The sequence below is a fragment of the Schistocerca piceifrons genome, chromosome 9 (genome assembly GCF_021461385.2).
Source record: "Schistocerca piceifrons isolate TAMUIC-IGC-003096 chromosome 9, iqSchPice1.1, whole genome shotgun sequence".
Lineage (NCBI taxonomy): Eukaryota > Metazoa > Arthropoda > Insecta > Orthoptera > Acrididae > Schistocerca > Schistocerca piceifrons.
The window spans coordinates 197711788-197725279 of record NC_060146.1 but is presented as its reverse complement, the minus strand read 5'-3'; the positions used below and the strand labels follow the sequence as shown (position 1 = coordinate 197725279).

The window sequence follows — 13492 nt, the reverse complement described above, 5'->3', positions numbered from 1 at the left end:
GCAGTCGCATAATCGACGGATACCACAAATTTGCTGTTAATCATTACAACACGACATTGCAGCACTCTGGACAGAGAATTTTTAAGATTTAATTGATGATGAAAGAGCAAAAACTTGCAATGACTGATTCATTGTTCTGTTCACCAAGAAACAATTTGTCCTAAGTTTGCGGGCATGAGACACTTCATGAAATTAATTTTTTGTAGTAGGACGCATTATTCCCGTAAGTTACAACGGTTTTGCAATGGAGCTGAACGAAGACAGTGAAGACTTTAGGTAGGTTGTAAATTTTAAGTTGACAAAGCAGAATAACTCGAATAATAAGCTTCACACGAAAAAATCTGTGGAAACAAAAGTTGATTATTTTCGAGGGGACATCTGATGGTGCTAAAATTCGCTCGCCACCCCAGCCCCCTGGGGGTGGGGTGGGAGGAAACTTTAAAATTTCATATGGGAACCCCCACTTTTTATTGCAGAATCAGATTCTACATAAAAAATACATACATTTTGTCTTATACATTTGTTTTGATTCTTGGTAGTTGGCGCTGTAATTCAAGAAATTGAATGTTCTCATTTTTGCATGGAAAATGGTTACAGATAAATAAAAAATACTTATTTACTTCGTAAATTTTGATTCGCTAAAACTAAAACTCTCCCTCTCTCTCCCCATAGGGTGAGGTTTGAGAGAGAAGAATTAGAGTTTTAGAAATGTTGACCGAATCTGCTGAAAAAATTAATATGTGGGTCAACATTTGTAAAACTCTAAGTCCTCTCTCTCAAACCTCACCCTATGGGGAGAGAGAGAGAGAGTTTTAGTTTCAGCGAATCAAAATTTATGAAGTAAATAAGTATTTTTTATTTACCCATAACCATTTTCCACGCAAAAATGAGAACATTCATTTTCTTGAAGTACAGCGCCAACTAGCAAGAATCAAAACAAATGTTTAAGACAAAACGTACATATTTTTATGTAGAATCTGATTCTGCAATATAAAGTAGGGGTTCCCATTTGTAATTTTAAAGTTGCCTCCCGCTCCAACCCCAGAGGGCTCAACTTTGGATTCTACACATTTTGTCGTGTGGAGCTTATTTTTCCATTTATTCCGGTTTGTCAACGTAAAATTTACACCCTGTATATTACTCCATGGCACGATGGTTGAACAAAGGGGCATGCATAGGAAGATACTGAGAGTGGAAACCGGCTATTTTTGAGTTTGCGAAGGGAAAAGGAAACAGGATTGAAAATTGCAACATTCGGAATGGATTGCAGATCTCGCATTTGAAGTGGACTTCACTGCACACTCTCCACAGTAAGTCACTGCGAGGTGTGAACCAACTTATTTTTTTGATGGTGTGGATGCATTGTAGAAGGGACGCATTCCAACAAGCTCTGTTCACTTCCCTATGCTCACTGGCATTGAAGAAAACGCAAGGTTTCCAGAATTCATTGTGGCCTTAAAAGAATTACAAGGACAGTTTTCTAAACGATTGTAGGACACTACCGATCTTACATCTACTTTCGAGGCCATTCTGTGTTTCAGTTGAAAGCACACCTGCGGGTAAGCAGGTCGAACTGATCGATCTTCAGTGTAATTCCCGTGGAAAAGACAAATTCTTTTACGTTGAAACTGTAGATGAGTTCTACATTGTTTTCCTCTGAAAGAGTTTACTAGTCTCCATAATGCGGTTTTAAACGTGATAAAATATTTCATTCAACATATATGTGTGAAACACTTCCTCCATCCACGAAACTAAATAAGTCACTATTAGACGGCAACTTGAGTGCGAAAGTCTGTGAAGTTATCTGAATCTCTTGTTTATACCTACAGTTAGTACTAGATAAAAATTATATTATGACTTCAGTGCGCCAAAAATAATTGAATAATACTGAAAATTTGTTTTGTTGGTAATCTATGTTGTTGAGAAGTTTGAAATATAAAACCAAATCACACGCAGTGCCGCTGAACTGCCATCTAAATCCAGTATAGTAGCAGTTTTCCTCTCTCCCTCTTCCCCACACACAGACAGCAAGTGTGGTGATAGGGGTGTGCAACCAGGCTAGAGAGTTATGGAATGCATTAACAACCACTGCTCTTGGCTGTCCCTGTTCTAAAGTTTTGTACTTCCTGGAGAATTTCTCGCATGGTTGTGGCTACATTGATGATTTGACTCTGTTAATCTATTACAGGATTGTGCAGGTCTACGTTCCAGTAGTACGCGCATAATTTTTATGGGATGCCGGGAATTTATTCAGTGATTGCAATGCTTGATAAAGCACTTATCACAATTGCTGGTGCAGTCACAACTAGAAGCTGCTACACATTTCCATTTGTTTGGTGATGAACTATTGTACAACATTACAATTTGCACCAGAATAATCAGCCATAAATATTAAAAAGTCCTGGTGGAAGTAAAACTGTGTGGGTAGGTTGTGTGTCATGCCTGTCTTGTATTTCATGTCTTAATTTTATTATGTATACATTTTACTTAACGATAGTTCGGACACATTACCTTCACCTGTAACTAATTCGAAAAAATCACTGTTATAGTTAACATAAATACCGCATATACACTTTTTGACAACACATGTGAATATCTTACTTAAAGATAACATGAATTCTTTCTTAGTTGTTGAAACTCTGCTGTTTAATTTCTTTAAACTGCATCTAAAACCAAACTATGTATGAGCACATAACAGAGATATGCATATACATACATACAAGGTGGTTGTAGTTAAGGTGCAGCTCTTCACAGTGGGGGATGTCATTATCGTATGGAAGCGAGACTTAGTAGATATGATAATGTGTTAATGCGGAATCGATTTTTTTCTGCAAAAAAATTAATTCAAATTTTGGACACTCAGTGTAAATATGGAGCTTTACAAAAAAATCATCGACGTCGTCGATGCTCATACTGAACAAATTATGTAAATGGCGATTAATAACAACATCAACTTCATGCCTTTCTCACTTGCTTGACCTTGTTTTCGCCCACGTCCTGTTGCTAATCCACTACACATGGAAAAATTTCTATATGTCTCTCTTGCTTTCTCAGAGCCAAAGCTGCACCTGGTTGTCATATTAGCACACATTTTTTTCAGCGTAAACCGGTTCTGCATTAATGCATGTGAATATCTATCATGTTTCACAGCTATACCTTTATTACAGCCCAGACTGGGCCTCTCAGAGTAATGTATTGTAATTTTAACCATCTAGTTTATATACAGTATATTCTTGTGGATACAAAATGTACAGTGCTATTAACTGTTTCTTACTTTGTGTAAATAACCCGAAATCTCTGTTACTAGTGTTAAACCTTTGCATCAATATCTGTCTGACACTGTAGTTTTCCATAATCCATTGCAATAAAGCTTTTTTTGTTAAAAGACGTTCCTGTCTGGCACACTGTTTTTGTATGCCATTAAGTTTCAAATCAATGCACACTCTGCTGCTGTGTGAAAAATGACGTTGCATAATATGATTCTTTTATTCTTGGATACGCTGTACGTGTTTTGGCACTCTGATTTTACTGGCTTTTAACTTTTAACCTATCGGCTTGTATTTTGCAGGCTTCCACTGCTGAATGATCGCCTGCTGTCCTATCAGGGACAGTACATCGCCTTCTGCGACGAATTTAGTGCACAATGTGAGAAGCAACAGCCAGAGCCATCAGTAATGTTCGGTCTCGCCGACGCGCTGTACGCATTCTATCGTCGCCACTGGTCCGAGGAACTGCGGACGTACTTCCCTTATTATAAATATGGAGTGTATGGCGAGTTACTCCCACAACGACGCCATCTTGTCATTATAAGTAAGTTTAATAGTCAGCCCCATTCACTGTAAGTTTATACACTTACGACTGTCGATTGTATTTAACTGTGACAGTGAGGTTCAAAAACTCCTCTGCATATCCAGGTTCAGTTTTTCCGAGATTGTCTGTGTCTCGCTACATAATTTTTAGCGTTTGTTCTCAATTTTTGTCTGGCTAGCTTCTCTCCATAGGGATCTGTTACAAGCTAACTACTTCATTTCAAACTGTTATTGACTCCTTCTCCATTCTGTATGTAAAAAAATACCTATACTAAATTTTGGTTGTTGTAGGGGAGATCAAAGAAAAACTTTTCTATGTGATGAAAATTTCAGTGCTTCTCCACTAGGGGTCCATGAAGGTTCTGACGCAACTGATGTTCCCAGAGTGTGTTCAAATTTCCGTATCATGTACATTGTGGCGTGTTTGTTGCTGAAAATGTCGTCAGTTTACATCAGTGTCCAATTGACATGATTGTCTAACATGCTCAAAAGACGTAGACGATTCACGAAAAAAGGCTACAGATTCAGAAAAACGCGCAACAAGCTCTTCTGGAGTGTATATCTTTATCTCACACGCCAAAAGCTTCGTATCTTGCCATAAAAAGAAACTCATAGGAGATCAGCAACACATCTAAAGTAATATTCATCAACAGCTCTTTCAACATCAATGACGTCCAAACCTCCATGGATCGCTAATGGAAAAACGAACACCTGTGAAATTTTTGGCGCGTAAAGGAAGTGTCTCTTTTTATCTCTTCGAAACACTCAAAAATTTTATATAGGCAGTTTTATCACAGTCTGTAACCTTTCCTCTTGCTCGATTATTTGGTTGGAACTGTGGTACATGATCCGATATAACTCTTTCTGAGCATATTTGCTTCTAATTTCTGATTATTGTTTATTTCTATTATTTAAAATAACCCCTCAGTGCTTGCTGAGGCTTTTGATACCAGGGTAATTTACTAAAATTGGCTTGATTTGACTAATTAATTACTGATACAAAATGAGTTTCATACTCTCAATAATTAAATACGCAACTGATAACACTCCCACGAGTTATCATTAACCAGTGCAAGTCAGTACAAAGGCGGTAGGGAATTGTTCGTATCGACAAACTAGTAACAGGTCATGTCCCATTATTAGTTTGAATTAGGTTTCTTTAAACTGTTAATTTACCCACTTCTCTGAGCTATTATTAATTACTCAAAATTTATGCATTGAGTGGAAAGAGGGAGAGATTATTCTACGAATTCAGTAGCAACACTTGATTCTTTAACCGCACAAAATTTCGTTACACCATTAAGAATTTCTGTCTCCAGTTCATTTACAGGTTCTGTTGATTCGTGTAAATATACACAATTATCAACACTGATTCCTGGTTCAGATTTCTTTGGATATAAGAAGTTGTGTCACACTATGAGGTAGCAGGAAGGCTTCATTGCATGTGATTTCATATCATGAAACAACTTCGCATTCAGAGTGGCATGCCGAAATACACAGTGATCACTGTAACTACTGCAAAGTGTGAATGTACTACCACATGTGGTAACAAGACGAAACCTAGTAGAGATAAGCAGGAAGATGTACAAACTATGCACTGACTAGTGTCTAACATCCTTTATCATGCTCAACAGCTATTGTACCAGTTATTATTCAAATAAAGAAATGATGGGAGGTGTCAGTCAACAGAAAACTTTACACACTGGGATTAAGGGACACCCAAATGAAGCATCCAGCAAACGGGTAGTGGCTATAAGATCAGTCTTGTAGACTACGTTTATTTGCTTAAAACTAGTAACAGAAATTACCTGAATTGTTACTTCAAATGTGGCAGACGGGCGTTAAAAATTCCCTCTGGCACTCTGCAAAATTAATTAGGAGGAAATCGTGTCTCAGTTAAAATTAGGAGAAAGTGCCACCATATCATCAAGATTTTATTGAGGTCCAAACCAGTTACAGTCAAGAAAAATTCTTCATACATAAATGATTTCATAGCCAACTGTAGGAGTTGTAAAATACATTGAGTCAATTTATGACATTCTGAAGCTTTACAGAGACGTACAGTGAAGAATACTATGTGGCTTAATCATCACTCACAAGGAAATCAACTAAAATATTCATTACAAATCAATAAAGCAATTCTCACTGAGATTCTGTTTCACTTGGCAATTGTTATCATTGTAAATGTAGTAATATGAATGTAATATATATGACGGTAGTATCTGTTCCCGAAAGAACAGTTACCGTGGATGACCATGCAGCTTTGCTAGAAATGAAATGATAATTAAATGGACACCCTAGCTGCAAACAGGCGTTGATGTACTTCATTGGGGACATGTTGAAAATGTGTGCCCCGACCGGGACTCGTACCCGGGATCTCCTGCTTACATGAGTATGATGGGCAAACATCTATTAGGCGCACTACGAATGTAGTGGTGTGGACATGTTGGGAATGTGGATTTCACGGGGAGCGTGCAAGGGATAAGTCCCTGCAGACGCACTATCCTCTGTGCCCGCGGTGGCTCAGATGGATAGAGCGTCTGCCATCAAAATCAAAGAATGTAAATACAAAACAAAATGATCATGCATATTACGCAATTATACAAAATTAATGGGTCCATTACTCACAAAAGTCTAGTTTTATTCTACAAAATGTATTTACAAGATTAATTATAGGTTGGTGGTGGCTTGTCATTTCTCCTACAGCTATGCAGGAACACTATACAACTTAATTAGATTACACTGAGTTAGGATATTGTTCCAAAGCCACGCAGAATTTGTTTAGTAGACAAGCCAGTAGTATGAGTTTTTATGTAATCTAACAAACATCAACATCTAACATACAACACCGACATAGATCAGATCCACATGGACTGAACAAAGTGAGTTTTTCCAAAGAGGGATGTTCATGTGGGCGCTGTACATGAAGTTCAGTTCCAAGGCCCCTTCCCCAGATTGCGTTGGTCAAGGTATATCTACATCTACTCTTTCCCGTCTTCCTTTATTCTTGTCTTAAATCATACCATGAATTTATAATTTCCGACTTCCAAATTCCTGTATTTTTCTTTAAAAAGTAAGTGTAATTGCTGTAAGATAACAAAAGATAACAGCAATGTGCAGACGAAAGAAATCCATGCAGTCAGATTTCCATGTGGTACTGCATGGGCAAAATGCCTGTGGGCCTTTGGCCTCAACTGCATAGCACAATTTTATTGCTTGGTGGTGGCCATGGGTATTGGCTAAAGATCTGGGTGGAGCACTACAGGCAGCATAAAGTAATAGGATGGCAGGCCCAAGTAGTCATAATGCAGTTTTAAAAAATGGAAGGGAAGGAAAAGTAGTAGGTGAATATGGAGTGGGGGTTAGGAATGAAAGGAGAAGCCACCTGGTTGAATTCTGCACAGAGCATAACTTAATCATAGCTAACACTTGGCTTAAGAATCGTGAAATAAGGTTGTATACATGAAAGAGGCCTGGAAACACTGGAAGGTTTCAGATAGATTTTATAATGGTAAGACAGAGATTTAGGAACCAGGTTTTAAATTGTAAGACATTTCCAGGGGCAGATGTGGACTCTAACCACAATTTGTTGGTTATGAGCTGGACATTAAAAGTGAATAAAGTGGGAAATTGTAGTAATTTAAGGAGATGGGACGAACTGAAAGAAGCACAGGTTGTAGAGAGTTTCAGAGGGGCACTGGGCAACGATTGACAAGTACAGGCGAAAGGAATACCGTAGAAGAAGAGTGGGTAGCTTAGAGGTGAGACAATGAAGGCAGCAGAAGATTGAGTAAAAAGACGAGGACTAGTAGAAATCCTTGGGTAACACTTGAGATACTGAATTAATTGATAAAAGGAGAAAATATAAAAGTGCAGAAAATAAAGCATGCGGGAGGCAATACAAATGTCTCAAAAATGAGATCAACAGGAAGTGCAAAATGGCTTAGCAGCAATGACTAGAGGACAAATGTAAGGATTTAGAGGCATATCTCATTAGGGGTAAGACAGATGCCTCCTTCACGAAAATTAAAGAGATGTTTGGAGAAAAGAGGACCACCTGTACGATTATCAAGATCTCAGATGGAGCGAGGCCTAACCAAAGAAGAGAAAGCTGCAAGGTGAAAGGAGTATGTAGCGGGTCTGTACAAGGGGGATGTACTTCAGGGCAATGTTATGGAAATGGAAGAGAACGTAGATGAAAATGAGATGGGAGATATGATACTGCGTGAAGAATCTGACATGGCGCTGAAAGACCAAAGTCGAAATAACCCCTGGGAGTAGACAACATTCCGTTAGAACTACTGATAGCCTTGAGAGAGCCAGCTATGACAAAAGTCTTCCGTCTGGTGAGCAAGATGTGTGAGACAGGCGAAATACTATGATTTCAAGAAGAATATAATAATTCCAGTTCCAAAGAGAGCAGGTACTGAATGGCCTGAAAATAACCGAACTATCAGTTAAGTAAGTCACTGTTGAAAAATACTACCACGAATCCATTACAGAACAATAGAAAAACTGATAGAAGCTGACTTATGGGAAACTAAGTTTGGATTCCGAAGAAATGTAGGAACTCACGAGACAGTACTGTCCCTACGACTTCTCATAGAAAATAGGGTAAGGAAAGGCAAACCTAAGTTTACAGCATTTGTAGACTTAGGGAAAGCTCTTGACGATGTTGCCTGGAATACTCTCTTTCAAATTCTAAAGGTGGCAGGGGTAAATTACAGGGAGCGAAAGGCTATTTACAATTTGTACAGAAACCAGATGGCAGTTGTGAGAATCTAGGGGTAGTAAAGGGAAACTGTGGTTGAAAAGGGAGTGAGACAGAGCTGTAGCATATCCCAGAAGTTAATCAATTTATATATTGAGCAAGCAGTAAAGGAAACAAAAGAAAAATTTGCAGTAATAATCAAAGTCCAGGTGGAAGAAATAAAAACTTTGAAGTATGCTGATGATATTGTAATTCTCTCAGAGACAGTAAATGGCCTGGAAAAGCATTTGAACAGAACGGACAGTGTCTTGAAAGGCGGATATAGGATGAACATCAACAGAAGTAAAACGAGCGTAATGTACCGTAGTCACAATAAGTCAGGTGAAACTGAGGGAATTGGATTAGGAAATGAGGCACTTAAAGTACTAGATGAGTTTTGCTATTTGGAGAGCAAAATAACTGATGGTGGTCGAAGTAGAGAGGGTATAAAATGTGAACTGTCAATGGCGAGGAAAGCGTTTCTAAAGAAGAGAAATTTGTCTACAGTGACAGGACCTCTTTAATCAAAGTATTTGTACGGAGTGCAGCCATGTCTGGTGGAATGAACGTGGGCGATAAACGATTTGGACGAGAAGAGAGATTTTGAAATGTGCTGATTCAAAAGAATGCTGAATATTAGATGGGTAGATCACGTAACTAACGAGGAGGAACTGAATAGAATGGGGGAGATAAGATATTTGTGGGACGACCTGACTAGCAGAAGGGATTGGTTAGCAGAACACATTATGAGACATTAAGGGACCATCAGTTTAGTACTGTAGGGAAGTGTGGAGGTAAAAATCATAGAGTGAAACCAAGAGATGGATACAGTAAGCAGATTTAGAAGGAGGTAGGTTACGGTAGTTATTCGAAGATGAAGAGATTTGCACAGGATAGAGTAGCACGGAGAGCTGCATCAAACCAATCTTCGGACTGAAGACCACAAGAACAATATATATATATATATATATATATATATATATATATATATATATATATATATATATATATATAAAACACACAATATGTACCGTAACTAATCAGTCAATGTGTTGGTAAATAAGAATCGCCATTTTCAGTAGTTGTGCATACGGTAGCAGTGTTCTACTTGCTAACTCCTGTACTCGCTCTCCTTTCTACGCTCGCGTAGTCTAGCTGTGCCGGACAGTAGACTCAACGAATTTTGGGCTGGTAAGACAGCGAAGGAAGCAGATGAGTCAAGTGTTGGAGTGTAAGGAGACGGCGATCTCGGAGATGAGAGCTGGCATACAGACCAAATTTCTGTGTTGTACTATTGATTAGGCTAGTATATACTCAGCAGTTTGTTGTCTGCATGGGATTCACGTAATTTTTTATTTGTTATTAACTTTCCTGATGTAATTTCATGCACTGACTCGTTCTACGACCACGAAGATTCATTTCTCAACTAGACGTGTAAAATAAGAAATCAAATACGAAAGTCATATATATTTTATAATTTAATTTTCTCCGAGACATTTTATTCTCATCTTTATCTACGATAATGATGGAAGCTGGAGAAACGAATTAAAATTTGTGCCATGGCCGGAACTTGAACCCAGTCTTCTTTTCACGTCAATATAATACTGATACATGGACGTGAAAATGACCGTAAGTGTGTAACTAAGTGGAAAAACTATCACCACAGCATAACTGTAATAATGGTGCTTCATCTTTTTGTAAGTACAGATATATTTTCGTCAAATGCTGCCTTACCACTTACAATTGGCCCACTTGTATCTGTGTAGTCACCAGAAATTAAGTTTTTTTTTTTGTATTTATACAGTGATTTCCAACAGTACAAACATGTACATGAACGTATAAACACCTGAAGAAGGTCGTGTGACAAATAAACAACCTTTTATTGTGACTGGTAGCGGATATTTTTCTACAACCCCATAAAGGAACAGTCACGGAGTTCGACAACATTCACTATGGATAAAATTCATTTGAGGAACGATAGTGTTGTGGTGGTGTAATGATTAGCGTTTTTGGCTAGTAAGCAAGAACACCTGGGTTCAAGTCCCGGCAGTGGTACAAATTTTAGTTCATCTCCCCAGCTTCCATCACTACCGAACGTAGAAGAGATTTAGTTAAACGAAACTCAACCTTATTGTCCTGAGGAGAGTCTGGGTATCTTTTGTGTATGAGCACCATCCTCACCTACTTACTGTGACTATTTCGCAGAAGAGGAGTGGCAGATGGAGGATAGGAGCTCTCCGTGGACACTGGCTGCATGCAGCTGTTGGCCAACGCCCTGGATCACCCCACGTGCCCACTGGAAGACCTGCCTCCGGAAACCACTAAGCGGCGCGAGCAGTGCCGTGTGCAGCTGTGGCACGACCTGTCACAGGGGTCGCCCCACATACCCGTCACCAGCTACCTGGCCTACACGCAGAGGGCCAACGTCAACCTCTGCCTCTTCGCCTGGATGACTATCAACTCGATCAGCATTTGCCAGGACGTCCCCTTTAGTATGATTCAGTCTGTGCGCGATGCCCGCTGCCTTTTCTATAGTCCTGACGACCAATATTGTCTGGAATCGAACGCTACAGATGCTATCCACTCTGTTTCCAGAGCTATTCTTCTGCTGAAGTGTCGCCATTTTTCTTCTGAAGATCGCCCTCATGGACCACCATGGATGGTACTCACCTACAGTGGGAGCTGACTGGCAGTAGAACGTAAAGCCAACAGAAAGATTACTGACCAACAATCACAGTTTAAACAGTGCCACATTGAAATACAGGGATTTTAAAATCGAGAGCTTAAAACTTTCAGAAATCTCATTTATATCTTTAGGGGGGGGGGGGGGCGGACGTTGATGAAAAACACACACTATCTCAAAAATGGAGGTATGGAAATAGAGGTATGGAAATGAAATTTTGCACCACGCTATACATGAAAGTAAAACATTTACACATAAAATACTTTGATTATATATATTCAACTCTTTTTAATCATATTTGAAGTTTTATTTAAAAAATAATGTATATTCCTTTTTCTCAGAAAGTATTCATGAGATTTACACAAAAAATTTCTCTGTTTCATCTCTTTACATGTTGTAAGCTCCTCTCATGAGGTTTTTGGAATAGGTCAAATAGGAGAATTTTCATAATTTTTTAATTATAATTCGACAAGTAATTTTAAATTCATGCAAATTTCCAAGCACTTTGCCCCATATCCCAGCTTAAATCAGAATTTAAAATTTGCTCTTATTAGGTTTACAGAAAGCCGCGCAGGATTAGCCGAGCGGTCTCAGGCGCTGCAGTCATGGACTGTGCGGCTGGTCCCGGCGGAGGTTCGAGTCCTCCGTCGGGCATGGGTGTGTGTGTGTTTGTCCTTAGGATAATTTAGGTTAAGTAGTGTGTAAGCTTTGGAACTGATGACCTTAGCAGTTAAGTCCCATAAGATTTCACACACACATGAACATTTTTTGTTTACAGAAATATGTGTGCAAAATTTCACAACTCTAGCAGTCACAGAATCTGAGGAAAAGGGACATAAACTTTAAAAAACAAACTTTTCAGGAAACGCAATTTAAAGTTCAACCTAACTTTTTTCCTTACGTCACTTCTTCAGAAGGTACCACATTTGTACTCTGGGTCGTCTTTCCCGTCAAGGCTTCTCTTCTAGTTTCTTGTTGACTGTCTTCTTTCCTTTACCAGGTCCTGACTTTTCAGCTGCATTTTTTCTCGTGATGTCTTGAGTAAAATTTCCTATCTTGACGCCAGTTCTTTCTAATACCTTCATCCTCCCGACGTTCCCATCATTAAATACGATAACTGAATCATATGTTGCAGTTCTGACAACTGGAGCAGATGCAAATGTGTTTTAGGGCATCGTTTCCATATGAGTGAATTTAGAGACTCGTTTGGATTTTGGGTTTCGCCATGAACACACTTTTTGAGAAGTGCAGGATCGGCCAAAAATGACCTATAAAACCAAAGAGTATGTATCACGGCCTTTTAGATGTATCCCGCACACGTTTCGTTGAAAGTAATACACAGAATCGTTGTTCACTGAGCTGGTATTGAAGTGCTGCTTCAAAACGTGGGCGTGGCAGGGAGGTTGCGTCACACTTTCAATTAATTTTCAGGCACGTCGGATGCGATTTCAACATTGGAACTTTGGGACTTATTGTCCATGAGTTGTACTAACAAATAAAAAATAAATCGCAAATTGACATTTTTGGTCAATTTCATGAACGTCCCCCCATAAATATCTTCTTTCGCTTTCTGACTGCCAGAGTATATATGTACCTCCCACATTTGCGTAATTTTCCTGGCAAGATATTCTTGCCTCTTAGATAACAAGTGTAATCCAGATCTTGTTTTCTGAGGTCATGTATCGTATGGCAGGCGTCCCCAGCCTACCTACAATGGTGCAGATTAATAGCGCCCTAACACTTCTCAGCTGTATCTGGCTCAACTCTTTCTGCTACCAAATGTACGCATGTGTTCGTCACGTCAGGCTTCCAAACGACCTAGAACCTGCTGAAGCGAGGCAGGTATTCCGTCGTCAGCTGTTGCGTGCGCTAATACCCTGGAGCATAGTCCTGGCAGCTGTTACGAGGGGCGTTTGAAGAGTCCGTGCAAAGCCCGAGAGATGGCACCACCGGCATGTATCGAGGTTATGTTTAGTTAGTAGCATCTTTGGAAAGAACGCACACCAAGTTTCAGCCATGTTGTTCTATTTGTTTGTGTTTGGCATTCGTGTGAATCAAGGAAGTCGAGTGGTTGTCAAAAAATGGACGAAGAAGAATTTCGTGTGGTGATTAAACATTACTTTATGAAAGGCAAAACGCCTCAGGAGACTAAAGAGAAGCTTGATAAACATTACGGTGACTCTGCACCTTTTATTAGAACAGTTTATAAGTGGTTTCAAAATTTTCGGAGTGGCCATTTGGGCACAAGTG

The 13492-nt window shown here is 39.2% G+C and overlaps 1 protein-coding gene across 1 annotated transcript in view; it reads left to right on the top strand.

The window, feature by feature from the left end:
• LOC124716851 overlaps positions 1 to 11334 on the top strand; it is a 37469-nt gene extending 26135 nt beyond the window's left edge. The window contains exons 2-3 of the mRNA XM_047243404.1: positions 3569 to 3810; positions 10765 to 11334. Coding sequence (XP_047099360.1) covers positions 3569 to 3810; positions 10765 to 11012 — 490 coding nt within the window. The 3' untranslated portion in view covers positions 11013 to 11334. The remainder of the gene's footprint in view (positions 1 to 3568; positions 3811 to 10764) is intronic.
• The last annotated feature ends 2158 nt before the right edge of the window (positions 11335 to 13492 follow it).